A 16858-nucleotide genomic window follows, 5' to 3' on the forward strand; every position below is an offset into this window, starting at 1 on the left:
GGAAACGTGGATCACTACTAGTAGAAGGATGTAAGTAGAGAGTGGGTTTTTAAAACTTAGGCAAAAACATTACCAGGATCTAATTGTGTCAAATCTAATATTACTCCAAGATCTCTAGCCTCAAATGAAGTAGATTATCATAAGAACATTGAAGATAATAAATATAGATAGTAAAAATTTTGATAGGAAAGTCAATTTGTTTTTGGATTAAAAGGTAGTTGATGAGGACCTGAATTAAGAAAGCAGCTTCTGGGGATGGCTTAGTGTAACCAGAGTCAGTCAAATGACTGTGAAACTCCAATGTAGGTATTCCAACACGTCGGGATTGCCCCAGCACTCAGCTAAAGAGACAAGCAATAGAAAAGACCAGAGAAAGTGATCTACTAACAAGCCAGCTTCACAAGGGTAGACAAAGCATTTTAGTTCATCTTCGGGTTATTAACAAGAGCGTTATGTTTGAATAGAGAAAGAATTGGGACATGAGGCTAGATGTATGCATAATGAAATATTCCTGGTCAAAGGTATATGGTGGCTGATGGAATTGTCAGGTTATTATTTCAGGAGTAATGAGAGATGACGTCTTGCCATGATAAGAAAGCCATTGCTACTTGGGCATAATTTTGACTCATATTGCAAGGTATTAACCCATAAGCCCTTTCGTGCTAAAAACCAAAATGACCACAGAAGACAGTGGCTCAGAACAGAGGAGACAGATGCAACATAGAGGCAAAGCATATTCTGGCCTAAGTGAAGAGTTAATGCTTTTAGGAAGAGTAGTTTCTAAATAGCTCTTACAGTCCCCTATCCCCCCTCCCAGAAAAAGAAAAAGAAAAACAAGAGAGCAAATAAAAATGAATACAAATATTGTGATGTGATTTTAACATGTATCCCCAGGGAAACATGGCAAAGAACAGAAATTATAATTAAATGGGAAGAGAGTACTTCAGCATGGAGTCTGAACACGTGAAGTTTAATTTGAAGGATATCAGCTTAGTGTAGTACTCTCCTAAGCTTCACATTCTGGAAGGCTTCTATACTTGGGAAACATAAATACATTTAAGATCTGATGGAGTCAGGGAGAGTTAACATCACCACCACACACAAATCTTTTAGATATTAACTTATCTTCTACTTTTAAGTCTTTATTTCAATAGGATAATAGCTTTACAATACTGGCAAAAGCCAAAGCTTGAAATCTCTTTACGATGGTGCTAGTGTCTTAAATACACGTATTCCCTCATGTACAAGTACATTTCATATATACAATAAAAAAGTGCTTATTTCATCAAGGCAGGAGCAGAAACATCAAAACTGTTAGAGTCCATTGTATGTAGAAGGTCTAGCTGCAATGTCTACTTAGCAAGGGTGGGGACAATGACATGACTATGTTTAACCCTAGATCTTTCATTTATTTTACCTTTCAGATGATAAGTCATTCTATTACCTTGCCTCTTTTAAAGTCACAAATATCAAATATAAAGAAACTTATGGAATAAGATCCTCAAGAGAGTTCACAGAAAGGAGTCATCAGATTGAGAGAATGGTAAGCTCCACAGAATAATGGTTTATGATCACATACTCTTGAAATAGATTGAATGTGGCTGTTATGGGAACTTAGTTTCTCTGTGCCTAAATTTCTTCTACAGTAAAATAGATACCATAGTTGTGTCCAACAGTTATAACTATTGTAAACTATTACAAAATACTTAAGCTACATTTGTGCACCTTTATCATTGTCTGTATGTCCCTAGATTGTTGAGATTAAGGAGTAAACAACTAATTCGATAGTGAGAAAATTCAAACACCATGTGTTTAATTCTTCTTTTCTTTTATGTTTTGGGAAGTACTGAGTTTGAATGCAAGGCCTCCTACTTACTAGGCACTTACCACTTGAACTGTACTCCCAGCCCTTTTTGCTTTAGAGTCCTCTCCCCCCCCCCCCCCCCCGCCCCAGATAGAAGCTCATGTTTTTTGTAAGGACGGTTTCAAACCACTTTCTTATCCACGTGAGCCAGCCAGCCCTGTTAACTTTTGAGACAGGATCTAACTATTTTTTTTTTTTTTTGCCAGGACTGGTTTTGAATCTTTGATCTTTTTTCCTTCCATCCTTAAAAAAAGTGTTCATTAGCATTTATTAGCTGTACAAGGGCAATTTTATCGTGACATTCCACACAAGGCATATAATGTACCCTGGTCAAGCTTATCTCTTCTAGGACTCCCCCTCATTCCCCTCAAACCATTTCTTGAAACAATTTCAGCAGGTTTCACTGTTGCATTTTCAGCCATGCATATCCATTGCCCCCTGATTCTCCCTCTTTCATTCTCTCTGTTGGCCTTCCCCATTCCTGCTGAAGCCTGCTCATGAACAGAGCTATTTTAGTTTCCTGTAATATGCTTTACAGTTTTTCATTTATATTAATTATTCAGTAGGTTTTCATGACAGTAGTTCACACATGTTTATATTTAGTCAGATGAACTTCCTCTTGCTCTCTCTCTCTCCCATTTAGTGAGTTTATGCCATCTTCATACACAATATACAGTGTCTTCTCATAGTATTCTTTTTCCGTGACTCTTTCACTCTTTTCCCTCCCTCTCATCCTTCCCACAGTTATAATTTTGGTGTGTGTGTGTGTGTGTGTTATCTTGCTCAACATGATTATTCCCAGTTCTGTTTTCCTAGAATGACATAATTTCATTTTTTGTTTGTGGCTGAGTAATATCTCACATTATGTTTGTACCATGTTTTCTTGATCCTCTTCACCAATTGTTTGATACTTTGGCTCAAACCTGAAAGTTAGCTATTGCACACAGAGTTGTAATAATTATGGATACGAAGGTATCTTCCGTGTATGTGTTGGTTTACCTGGTTTGGGATATATGCCAAAGAGTGATATGACAGGACCACAATGTATCATCTTAAGTTTTTTGAGGAAGCTCCATAGTGATTTGCATACTTATTGCGCGAGTTTCCATTCTTACCAGCAGCTTATCTTGGTTCCTTTTTCCCTACATCCTCTCTAACATAGGTTATTATTAATTTTTATGATTGCCAGTCTGGGTGAGATGGAATTTTAGTGTACTTTTGATTTACGTTTCCTTGATGGCTGAGGACCTTGAACATTTACTCATGCATCTGTTAGCTATTTGGATTTATTCTTCTGAGAATTATCTATTCAATTAGTTTTGTGTATTTACTAATTGGATTAATTGTACTTTCACTGTTTAATGTTTTAGCTCTTTGTCTATTCTGGATATAAGTCCTCTATCCATTGAGTATCTAGAGAAGATTTTCTCCCATTCTGTGGGTCATTTCTTGATTCTGATAATTGTGTCTTTTTAATTTGGTGTGTTCCCATTTGGCAACTTTTGTTTTGGTTTTTTTTTTTTGTATTTTGTTTGTTTGTTTGTTTTTGGTTGTGGGGCTTCAACTCTGGGCCTGGGTGCTGTTCTTGAGCTAGCTCAAGACTAGCACTCAATTACTTGAGCCACAGTGCCACTTCTGGTGTTCTGGTGGTTAATTGGGGACTTTCCTTCTCTGGTTGGCTTTGAACTGTGATGCTCAGATCTCAGCCTCCGGAGTAGCTAGGATTACAGGCATGAGCCACCAGTGCCTAGCCCGTTTGCCAACTTTTACTATTATTTTTCTGGCGATCAGTCTTTTCTAGAAAATTACCCGTGCCTATATTTTCCAGAGTTTTCCCTATATTTTTCTGCAATACTTTCAAATTTTTAGATGGGATATTAGAATCTTTGCTCCATGTGAGTTTGAGTTTCATACTAGATAAGAGATATATGATTTAGTTTCAATCTCCCGTATATTGGTAATCAGTTTTCCAGTACTACTTATTGAAGAAGCTATCTTTTCTCCAATGTATATTTTGGCTCCTTTGTCAAAAAATGACTGGAGCAGTGTGATTTTATTTCTGCATCATCTGTTTAACTTCTGTCATTATTTCTGTTTTGTGTCAGTCCCATATTCTTTTACTACTACATCACAGAAGTCTGGTATTGTGATACCTACAGAATTGCTGTTTTTGCTCAGGCTTACTTTTGGCATTTGGGACCTTTTATGCGTCTATGTGAATTTTAGGAGCGAAATTTCAATTTCTACATGAAAAATAGGATTTTGCTGGACATTGCATTAAATTTGTGATTTGCTTTCAGTAATATATCCATTTTCATGATATTAATTTTACCAATTCATAAACGTGGGAGATATTTCTGTTTTCTGATGTCTTCTTCAATGTCTTTCTTCTTTTTTGTTGTTGTTGTTTTTGGGTTTTTTTTTGCCAGTCCTGGGGCTTGGACTCAGGGCCTGAGCACTGTCCCTGGCTTCTTTTTGCTCAAGGCCAGCACTCTGCCTCTTGAGCCACAGCACCACTTCCGGCTTTCAATGTCTTTCTTAAAGAAACATTTTTTTCAAGTTTTCGTGGTTGAAGTCTTTCATCTATTCAGTGAAGTTATACCTAGTTTTGTTTCTTTTGTGGCTAATGTGAATGGAAATGTTTTCCTAGTTTCTTTCTAAACCTGCTTTTTGCTGGGATTGTTTGACCTTCTCCTCTATTTGAATCCTGTTTATTTCTCTTGTCTTATTGCTGTAGCTAAGAATTCTACTACTGAAATACGAGTAAGGAGAGTGGACACTTGATTTTATTTTGTTTCCTTCAGTCTTCTGTAGCAAAACAATTTCCATACTCGTTTCAACATTTTCTTTTTGAAATCACTTAATGGATATCATCAATGGAGAATTCCTAATATAAACCTCAAATTTCATTATGTCTTTGAACACTTTGGTTTTCTTTGACGGTGTATGTATTTACCAAGGAATTTATCATTAAAAAGTATATTTGATACACTAATAGTGCCCAACATAGCAAAAATATCAACTGGAACAGCCCTAATTTTTGTCCCATGAAAAGCATGATTACTGGGACCATGACAGATTCATTTATCAAAACTTAATACACTAGCTAGGAATGTAGCCCTTTATGCTTATGAGACTTATTCTACAATGAACAAGTAATGGCTGTATAAATGGCAACTGTATTAGTATTACATTTTATTTTACTATCTGAGAAGAATCTTTTCCCTGGCTGAGAAAAAGGCAAAGATTTTCTCATTCTGATCTTTTTCTCATTCCTTTCTGTATGAACAAGGTAGGAAAACATTTGCATGCGTTTTATTCGTATTTACCTCTATAGAAACTGGTTCTAAATGTTGAAAAATCAATGTACAGCATTCTTCTTTCCCATAGTTAAAATGTTTGATATTCAAAAAGGTTTTACAATTATATTACCACAATTATTTGCTATTCAAAGAATACTCTTTAATAGTCTCTCTTCCTTTGGTTTTCTTTTTTTTTTTATGACTGCTATATTCTCATGCATTCTATTCTGCTTCTTGCTTAGTTCTGCCTGTCTGTGCTCTAGGTCTACTTCACAAGGATAAACGTTGGCAGGATGGTACTGACCCCGTGCGGGAGGCCACTGCTTTTCCTGATTTTTCTCCCCTGACTTTTACAGTAATTAAGTGTTATTCTTTTTAACCAGTGCCTTTTGTGTATGAGAAATACTTTTTTTGTTTGTTTGTTTTTTGCCAGTCCTGGGCCTTGGACTCAGGGCCTGAGCACTGTCCCTGGCTTCTTCCCGCTCAAGGCTAGCACTCTGCTACCTGAGCCACGGCGCCACTTCTGGCCGTTTTCTATATATGTGGTGCTGGGGAATCGAACCCAGGGCTTCATGTATACGGGGCAAGCGCTCTTGCCACTAGGCCATATTCCCAGCCCGAGAAATACTTTTTTCTCTCATGTAATTGTTTCTTTAAAAAGCTTGCTGTTTTGCCTTTTGCGTGAAGACGAATGCTATATGAAATGTATTTGCATGCACAAACGCACAGGCTGATTTAGAGACTTAATTGTCTCTGCGATGCAAGCCGTCAGGGCCACAGATCAGTTTTCAGCGTGTTTTCATTGTGCGCATTATCTGCCCTCACACTCTAACTTCTTAGTTTGATGGTAAGTGTTGGTACCTATTATTTTAATTAGAACTTCTGTAGCAATTTACTACACAATTATGTGGCTGAAAATAACAAACATTTGATTTGTAACAGTTCTGGCAACTCAAAACAGGAAATCCAAGTGTCGGGAGACTCTGAGAAGGCTGGAGGCTCCTGCTTTGCCGATTCTAGCTTCTGGCCAAGCATGTCCTGACTTGTTGCTTCACAAACAACCAAAGCTGGGATCTATGTCTCCATCTTCAGGAGGATTCCCTTCCTGTCTCTATGATTTCCGACTCTGATAAGAATCCTTCTCTGCCTTTCTAGATTTATGATGGTCTCATTTTAAGATTTTTGGTGATATCTTCAAGGACACTTTTACACACAAGAACACATTGCTAGATTCCTGGATTAGCTACAGTGTTTCTGGGGTCACCTTTTCAGCCCAGTGCCATTAAGATTTCAGGCACATTTGAGCTCTTCTCGGTAACATCCCCAGATCTCTTCATACTGAGACCTTAATTTACCTTGTTTAAAATCTACAAGCCTGTGTAGAAATAATTCATAAGAATAATTCATCCTTATTTAATACTTCTTTCATGTATTTTAATCAAATTTTACATTTTAAATACCTTATCACCTTTAATTAGTTACAACCACCGATACTTTTGTCATTGCTATCATTAATCCTTATTATTATTATTATTATTATTATTGAAGTACATATTCTTACTGGATTTTCTGTCTTTGCTGGTAATTTCTGTCTTTTCAGTCTCATGTATTTTTGGACCTTGGCATTTCCAATCCTGTTCTGGATGTTTAGGGATGGTAGATTCTTTCCTTGGCAGAGATACAGTGCTTCTACTGGACACTCTCAGTCCAGGTCAGTTTAATTCCCCACATGGCACTTGGCGATCTCTAGAAACTGGTTTCTCCATCCCACTGGGGGGAGTGGTACAAATGACGTGATTGATGACGAACACGGGCCGGAACTCTGCTAAGCACTCGGTGATGCAGACCAACCGCCTCCTTCTCATAGCAGTTACCTTGGCCGAAGTAGCAATACTGTGGGCATGAACTGATGGTCTAGTCTGCAGCTGCCTGGCCTTATTTTGCCCATTGTTTATCTTCTTGTGGCTGAGCTTAAAACAAGTTAAATTTATTTTTTATGAAAGCCATTTTTCTTGAAGGCTTATCACTAGTTTTACATTTAACATTATTTTAATAAACATACACTAGTAGTCCATAAAAATAACATGTCATAAATAATAAAAAAAATAGTCAATAAGATTCAATCACAAAGAATATATGGCCTATCATTTGGAACAAAAGCTCTTTTGCATTTGTGTATTCAAATTTTTCCATTTTAAAGTTTCTAGTTCTTAGAATTAGTACTTCTAGAGCACTATCTTATATCCTTGAATACTTTATTTCTTCTTTTCCTAATTATTTCATATTATACTTCATCTTTATCAAAGGCAAACAAAATTAACTAAAGATCTGTGCATACTAATCACATGAGAATTTTTTGGTTGGTGGCTGGGAATATGGCCTAGTGGCAAGAGTGCTTGCCTCGTATACATGAGGCCCTGGGTTCGATTCCCCAGCACCACATATACAGAAAATGGCCAGAAGTGGCGCTGTGGCTCAAGTGGCAGAGTGCTAGCCTTGAGCAAGAAGAAGCCAGGGACAGTGCTCAGGCCCTAAATCCAAGCCCCAGGACTGGCAAAAAAAAAGAATTTTCCGGTTGGTTCTGATTTTGTTTTTTTTTTTTTTTTTACGATGACAGCAAATTAACGTTGTATGTTTATTTACCGGGAACTACTAGGCTAAAAAATTCTCCAACGTGTATAAAGTATCTGGTATTATTTCAATTTTAGCTACCATTTCCTCTTTCTCTTTCACTTGTCTTTTGGTACCTATTTTCTCATTTTCTAAGATTCTTTGCACTCCAGTACCTACTTTCATGGGTATAGAGATACCGCGCCTTAAAGCTTTGTCTCTCCAACAATTTCTCCACTCATTAAGCATCAAGCCCTCAGTTAATTTATGTAATTATTTAGTGAATACTTAAGGAATTTCATGCTCAAGGATTCTGTCAAATACGGGGCATTATAAGAAGTATGTCATGGCCATGTATTGATTTTGGTGGTACAGGGGTTTGAACTCAAGGCCTTGTGCTTTTAAAGCAGTTGCTCTTATCACCAAGTCGTATCTCCAGCTCTGTTTCTACTGGTTATCGTTGTTGTTATTGTTGTGCTGGTCACAAGGCTTGAACTCATAGTCTAGGCTCTGTCCCTCAGCTTTTGTGCTCAAAGCGAGTACTCTACCACTTGGGCCACAACTCCATTTCCTCCTGTTGTTTTTGAGATAGTGTCTTCCTTCCTTCCTGAGCATACAAGCCATCCATTTATGTTATACTTCCCATTGTAGCTAGGACAACAGATTTCATTTAGTACTTCAGTCAAGAAGGGATCTCACAAAATTTTCTGCTTGGGCTTGTCTTGAACTATTGTCCTGCTAATTGCAGGGTTGCAAATAGTTAGGATTACAGGAATGAGTCACTGTCATCTGGTAGAAAATGTGCTGTGTTTTATTTGTGGCAAAGATAACCAGTAAATAAAACATTATATCAATAGTTAATAATTTATAAACATTTTCAATTACTGACAGTTCCAATCATGGTCCTTTAGCACATTTCTCTTCCCTGTGGTCCCAACTGAAATCCCACAGTCAGAACTGTGGTAGGATTTGTTTGAAAACTGGATATATACTTTCACAATACTCCAGTGTCTTGAGAGAGATATAAATGGAGGGAAGAATGATATAAGGGATAATGCTGGTCAAGATGAATTGTCCTCATAAATTAACAAGTTGAATTGAAACCATTTTGTACAACTACCTACAGACAACAAAAAATAAAATTAAAACAATAAATAGGTAAATAAGCTCAAATTATTAATAAAGCACTTAAAACAAGGTAATTGTTTTTATACTGAGAACTGCTCATTTAATTATACTAACACATGAAGTAGGCCTATATAATTTGATGCAATGCAGAAAATATGTATTGAGTACTGAACCCAAGACTATCAGTGCATGAGACCTTATTCTGATACCACCTTGTCTCCTTTTTCTTCTCAGGAACATTAGATAAAGGATTTCATTCCTACTAATGTTCAACTCTTCAAAACTATAAAAAGTTGCTTGTTTAGATAAAAATAAAATAGTATAAATAGGCCTGCTGGTACTTTTTCTCTCTTCTGATATATTGGCTTTACTTTGGAAATAAATGTGCAGAATAATCCAAAACATCAATACTTGAAATGACAAAATAGTGGTTATAGAAAATAAGCAGATGATTTTTCAATAAAGACTGGGAAATTTCCATGACACCTATCTTCGATAGGTAGCACCGTCAGTAGGAAAGGGCTACAACTATGGGCCGGCTGCTTTTCTAACCTCTTGTTTCAATAAGCTGAAACCTTCTTTGTGACGCATTTTATACTCTGAAACTACAATGAAGTTTAAAGGATTATCTATAAGATTTCTTTCTCTTTCCTGTGTCCAGAAATAACAGTGCTTTAGAGATGCAAAACACTAACATTAAAACATTTTATTTTATTTTATTATTATCAAACTGAATTACAGAGAGGTTACAGTTTCATACATCAGGCATTGGATACGTTTCTTGTACTGTTTGTTACCTCCCCTCTCATTCCCCGTTCCCCCCACTCCCTCTCCCTTCCCCCCCCATGAGTTGTTCAGTTGTTCAGTTCATTTACACCAAACAGTTTTCAACATACTGTCTTGTGAGTATCATTGTTGCTCTGGTTCACCTTTTATCCTTTGTCTCACCATTTTGATGTTTCTCTTCCCTTCTCTAAGTTCTCCTTCCCTTCCCTAATTCAGATAAACATATATACAATACACAGGGCACAAAAATCAAATACAGTGACAACAGGGGATAAACCATAGGGAAGAAATATGAAAGAAAAAAGAAATGATTTCACACAGTACATTGAAAATAACAGCAGCAATGAAAAACCTCTTGTTTCCATATCTTGGAGCTCATTTCGCTTAGGATCATCTTTTTTTTTTTTCAATTTATTATCATTATTATTATTATTTTAAGTTTTTATTATAAAACTGATGTACAGAGAGGTTACAGTTTCATACGTTAGGCATTGCATACATTTCTTGTACTGTTACCTTGTCCCTCATACCTCCTCCCCCTCCCCCTTATCCTTTCCCCCCCTGAGGTGTTCAGTTCACTTACACCAAACAGTTTTGCAAGTATTGCTTTTGTAGTTGTTTGTCTTTTTTTACCCTGTTTCTCTCAATTTCGTATTCCCTTTCAATTTCCTAGTTCCAATACCAGTATACACGGTTTCCAATATGCTCAAATAAGATTACAGAGATAATGTAGATACAATCACAAGAAGGTGATACAAGAACATCATCAATAGTAGAAGCTACAGATACACATGAGATGTTGAAAGTAGTTACAACTGTGATATAACAATCATTTCCATAAAATGGAGTTCATTTCACTTAGCATCATCTTATGTGATCATAAGGGTATAGCTATTGGGCTCTTGTGATCCTCTGCTATGACTTGCCTAAACCTGTGCTAATTATTCCCAATAAGGGAGACCATAAAGTCCATGTTTCTTTGGGTCTGGCTCACTTCACTTAGTATAATTTTTTCCAAGTCCTTCCATTTCCTTACAAATGGGGCAATGTCATTCTTTCTGATAGAGGCATAAAATTCCATTGTGTATATGTACCACATTTTCCTGATCTATTCGTCTACGGAGGGGCATCTGGGTTGGTTCCAGATTCTCACTATGACAAATTGCGCTGCAATGAATATTGTTGTGCTGGTGGCTTTACTGTGATTTTGTTTGTGGTTTATCGGATAGATACCCAAAAGTAGGGTTTCTGGGTCATAGGGGAGTTCTATATTTAGCCTTCTGAGGAGTCTCCATACTGCTTGCCAGAGTGGCTGAACCAGTTTACATTCCCACCAACACATTAAAACATTTTTTTCACTGAATTTTACTGAATCCTTTCTAGCTGCTAGCTAAACCTTACTTGAAAAGTGAGAATATGTGATTATTGGTCTTCCACAAAAAAAAAAAAAAAGAAAAATAGGGAAGCTGGAATAAATGCTTAACACAACATCCCCTCGCTCCAGCGAATTTCCTATGTAGGTTACATTCCAAGAGATGACTTAAAATTAAGTAGGAAATGACTTAAAATTTAGTGGTTTATTAACCAAAGACTTTATTGCAATTTTTGTAATAAGGAAGTGGAAAGAGCAGTAAAAGGCAGAGAAAGAGCTAGACACAGTTGTGGTTTGAAAAGCACAGCCTCATCTTGATTTCTCTGGGAAATATGAGCCCTCGATTTCATCACCCATGTGGTTCTGAAGGAGTCAGAGGGTAGGGCTGTTTGTCTTATACCAAAAAGAACTGTCCAGGCAAGGTGGAGTAAAACTTCCCAGACTTCACTGGGTGAGGCGTTCAGGTCAGGCCAGGACAAACCTCGGAAGAGATGTCTTATCTTTATATCGTACTTATAGCGAACAGCAGTTTTATGTTTTTATTTTCCTAGGTTATTAAGTTAAGTAGCAAACACAATTTTCTCTAATTATCCTGGAGTGAATGTTTGAAGAAGCACTCCTATTATTTAGTTGATTAAATTCTGGATACTTACATCTCTCTCAACCATGAAGATGGAATTGTGCCACTCTTGTGGAATGGGAATAGGAGACAAAGGAGTGGGAGAAGGGGCCAAGCTCAGTTCCATTTGAAAATAAAGAACCGTGCCAGGCTTGTTCATTCAATGTTCTACTGTGCATCCCCACCCGGATCTTTCCCAGTTACCTCTCAAAGTTGCCGCGACTCCAGCTCATAAGTGAAGTTTGCTTCCTTCCCATCCTCCCATCCCTATTCTTTTCCCACTCAATGAATGGTATCACTGCCCAAGCACTTGCTAGAGCACCTACATTTTTTTGTACGATTTTGATATCTCCAGGTCTCACCATTTGCAACTTATTATATGTCTGCGAGACCAGTGAGTGTCTACACCCGGGTACCAACTCAGTTCCCCCTGCTTCCGCTCCAGAAGCCATGTCACAGCTACACAGTAACCGGAATGACCTTCTGAAAATACAAGGTTAACCTTTCATTCCCAGTTTTTAGGATGTAATCAAGGTTCCTTACCAAAGTCTCCAAAACACGTGCTTTGCTCAAATGACTCCACCAACTCTCCCCTCTCCTCCATGCTCTCTCCTGTCTATTATCCCCTTTGGAGGTTTGGTTTCTCTTTCTTCAGATTGAAGAGTATCTTCTGCTTTCTGCAGTTGACTCTGACCCTCCACGTTTCACTTCAGCATGGTCTACTTAGGAGTCTTTTCTTCTACGCTTCCCTAGCTACCAAGAAGGAGGACAAATGCTACCTTTCAATGTTAAGATTAAACATAGCTGGAGAATCAATCAACCGTCGAATAAGATGTCATATACTTAATTTGTACAAAGTTATAAGCACGCCAAGGTCAGTATAGTCTAATCCTTAGAGGAGTTTTATGATCTTGTTTATGTATGAAAGTTTATGCAGGGGAAAGAAAATGAAAAAATTAAGTAGCAACACGATGGGACAATATGAGAGCTGCCAAAGTTCAGCCTTCATTGTCAAAATATAAGACTAGAAAGATCAGTATTTTCACCGACCAGAGGTTGAAAGTCCCTGAGAGTTAGCCGGAAGCTTCCTTGAAGAGGTGAAGAAAATGGTATGAGTTTTGCTACTACATCGGTCCTCTGCTGGAACATATTCTTCTAACTGTACCAGGAAGTCTGCAGAACAGGCCTGATTTATCGTGGGTGTAACCCCAAAGGAATTCCCTAGCTGGAATCTCTATCTGGCTTCCTGTCACTATTAATCTTTCTTCAGGACTTAATCTTCCTGCAGGAAAGAAGGAAAGGTGCAAGCTCAAACCTGCAAAAATCTCATCTGGGTAGGTATCAGCCTATTTAGTCAGAGCCATAGGTTTTGGTTTGTTTTAATACTGGAGTTCAAACCAAGGACTAGCATATGAGGTAAACAAGTAATTTATTATCTCATACTTTCTTTAATGCAATAATTACTAGGAAAAATAATTCTTAAGTTTAGTAGATCACATAAAAGGAAGAAGACAATTAGTAGTATACACTATATTATATTACTGAGTTCCTGGTAGAAAAATATCAATATGAGTTAATTCTCCAGAAAATATTTACAGCAATGGTTACATGCCTAAAGAGGAAATTTCCCTTGTCTCCTATTGAACTTTGAAGCAGAAAAGAAAAATAACTCACAAACAAGTTATCTTTTATTAGGTATAGATTCAGAGACAAAGTTTTTTTTCTACTTTTTTGTGGTATTAAAGATCAAACCCAGGGCCCTAAGCATGCTAGGCAAGTAGTCTTCCAGTGAGCTACATAAACTGTTCACCCCCAAAGCGTGTATTTGAGTTGTTCTTTTGTTTGTTTGTTTGTTTTGTTGGTCATGGAACTTAGAACCTGGGCACTGTCCATGAACTCTCCTGCTCAAGGCTAGCACTCTACCACTTGGAGCCCTAGAGCCACTTCTGGTTTCCTGGTGGTTAATGGGAGATAAGAGTCTCAGAGACTTTCCTTCCATCTGCTGGCTTTGAACTGTGATTGTCAGATCTCAGCCTCCTCAGTATCTAGATGTGAACTACCAGCACCCAGCTTTGAGTTGTTCTGTAGGAGCTTTTCTTATCTTGGATATTCCTACCCACCAACAATGCTTCTTTACTTGGTCAAACTTTAGTTAAGCTTCTGAATCTTCAACTGTGCAATTCAATGTTAGAAAGAAAAAAAAAGCCACTGCTGTTGGCTCAGCAAGATTTCCATCTCTTTGACATGTGATTCTCCTTAGTATCTGGCTCTACTTCCTTCCTTTCCCTTGTCCTGGCTTCAGCAAGAATCTTGTTAAGTGAGTTTAGCTAGAATCACTCCCTTAACCTATTGTTTTTCTTTTGTATTTTTAAATCTACAGACCCTCCACCCTGTTCCTTATTTACAAATTCCCATTTGCCCATTCTTTATTCATAGTTAAGCCAAATCCCTCTGCCCTCCTGGGTCTATCTATGACAATGATCTTGAATTGTTTTCCTTGTTAGGCTTTAACAAGAGCCATTGAGTCATTTTTTTTCATACCCTAACTGCCAAACTGAACATTTTTCCAAGCATATCAGAAACTGAGTGTTGTCAATGTCATTTAATGTATTAGCACAGGTTCTAAAGCTGGGTAGCCTGTGTTCATGTCCCAGAATCATGTCCCAGAATCATGCCACCTTAGACGAGTTTAAGCATCTAAACCTCAGTTTCTTCATCTGAAATGGAGCTGGGGAGACTAGTATTTTCCTCCAGATGCAATGTGAAGTTTAAATGAAGGTAAATGCCCAGCAGGGGAATTGACTTAATATATGTAAACTAATATTTATAGTTAATGATCACACTAGTACTGTAACTGTACCAGAAGCCATCCATATGAAGAGGTCAACGCAGTAGAAGTGTTGATCTGATCATATCTGAATAGAGTCTCTTTTTTGAATATGCTAGTATGATATGCTCCTAATCCCTCCTCTAAGCGAATCAACAGTTCACAATCTCAAAGACATTTACCTAAAAGGCTGGGATCATTAAAATTAACTTCCTTAAAAGACGGAAATAAAGTGAGCGGAGAGAAATCCCAAGTGGCATCGTTATGCTCAAACGCCGGACCCCCACAAGGAGCACCAGACACCCACACCAAGGCAGAAGCAAAAGGAGTCCTTATTGCAAGCTCGAGCTTGGTCCTCCGCTCACTCGGCCACCGGTGACGCTGAGAGCCCTGAGCCTCGGGCTTCCAGCTGTTTTCTACATTCTTTGGGGAAGGCAGGGACTTAGCCTACATCATATCATCTTTTAACAAATCAACACACACTGTGGGAAAATTATAGAAATAATTCTAAAGCATGTTTGGCGCATTTGGTGGCGGGAAGGAATCTGGAAAGGGTCACAGGTCAGATTAAGGGACCCGCATTTAAAGTTGATTGCTTAAGCCATAGGGGTGTAGCAAGGGGGGTACGTGCACAGCTGCAGGGTTTTAATTAGAGATTGGAAACCACATCTGGGTAGGGGAGTTCTGGTAACTCCAAAGCTTATGGTTTTTCTGAGAACTATCTGCCCCAGGGCGTTTTATGGTCTTTACTGGAAAGTGAGGGATGGGTGGTAGGGCTTACAGTAAGGTCAGTCGGGTACAGAATGGGGTCTTAGTACAATATGGAGTTTCCTAGGTCCTTAGCTGGAAAGCGGTTTACAAAAGCAAAACTAGCAGTTAGTAACTACAAAATGGTGGTTACAATCTTTAGTTTCCCAGCATGATTCCAATCTGGCACCAGCCTGTGGAATCACCATCGCTGTGGTGTCGCCCTATGTCCTGGTCTCTCACAGCCTTAGGGAATTGCTCTTGCATGTGGCAACATAATGTTCAGGTAAAGCAATGCGCTACCATCTCCTTCCTTTTATAGTATTGTTGATTCTTTATGCACGTACCCAAATTATTCATTTACACATTTACCCCTCAGCCAGGCATCAAGTGTTTCCTCTAGCTTGAGCACTGTGTGGAGTAATGGAAGCACACACACGAGCCCCACACACTCATAGAAGGAGACACTATTTCCATGCTGGAGGAGCAACAGAAAAGCTTGCCTCAACTCTCTAGATAGATGCAAGAGTCACATTTTTCTTCAGACTAATTCTTTTTTATTTCTATCAGATGTCTAGGATATTTCGACGTTCTGGAGGGGGTCGGTATATCAAATCTCATGTCATCAAATTAAGGTATGTAAACTGGATGTGTAACTGCAAATCAAAATTTTTGCATGGGGTATGGGATTAATGTGATTTCTCAATTACACTGAGAAAAATCTTAGTAGCAAAAGGATTTCTAGTGCTTTAAGCAATTCAGCTTCTCTTTTTTCCCCTCTGCCCTCTCATGATTGGGAAGGTACAAGGTACATGATAGTCTCATGGGACAAACATCACAGGAAAGACAATAAATGAGACAGTGCTGCTGATACCAGCTATCTGGGCATGGAACTAAGGACAACTTGGGTCATTTTTTTTTTACTTTTCTCATTTTAAACCAATGCAACCTTCTCTTTTTCAAAATTTTGTTGTATTTTATTGTCAAGGTGGTGTACAGAGTAGTTACAATTTCATAAGTGAGGTAATGAGTACATTTCCTGTGAAACATTGTTACTTCCTCATTTTTCTCCCACTTCCCCTCCCTGTTCAACTCTCCCACCCCAGGTTGTAAAGTTCATTCCCAACATAGAGTCTTTGTAACTATGCTGTTGCTTTGGTTCATCCTTTGTCCCACTGTTTCTGAGATTCTCCTTCCCTTCCCCAAGTCAGATAAACCTCATGTACAAGACAAAGGGGACTGAAGTCAGAAACACTGACCATGATGAATAAACAAGAGGAGAAAAAGAAAACCTGAAAGACAAGAGAAATAAATAACTACAAACAGTACACACACACACACACACACACACACACACACACACACACACACACGGAAAAAAGAAAAACAAAACAACCACACACAAAAGACCCTCCTGTTTCCATATTATAGAGATCATTTCAATTAGCATCATTTTGTGTGGTCATATGTACATAGCTATTGAGCTATTGTGAACCTCTGTTGGGCCTATCCTAGATATATACTAATTATTACAAATGGTAGAAACAATGGAGCCTATGTTTCTTTGGGTCTGACCTACTTCACTTAATATGATTTTTCCCCC

General features: G+C 38.1%; 1 protein-coding gene across 1 annotated transcript in view; it reads left to right on the plus strand.

Moving 5' to 3' along the window:
- LOC125365019 (transmembrane protease serine 11F-like) overlaps positions 1 to 16858 on the plus strand; it is a 31396-nt gene that overhangs the window by 4287 nt on the left and 10251 nt on the right. The window contains 2 exon segments of the mRNA XM_048364873.1: positions 1425 to 1543; positions 15826 to 15890. Coding sequence (XP_048220830.1) covers positions 1425 to 1543; positions 15826 to 15890 — 184 coding nt within the window.

This window comes from Perognathus longimembris, chromosome 16 (genome assembly GCF_023159225.1).
Source record: "Perognathus longimembris pacificus isolate PPM17 chromosome 16, ASM2315922v1, whole genome shotgun sequence".
NCBI lineage: Eukaryota > Metazoa > Chordata > Mammalia > Rodentia > Heteromyidae > Perognathus > Perognathus longimembris.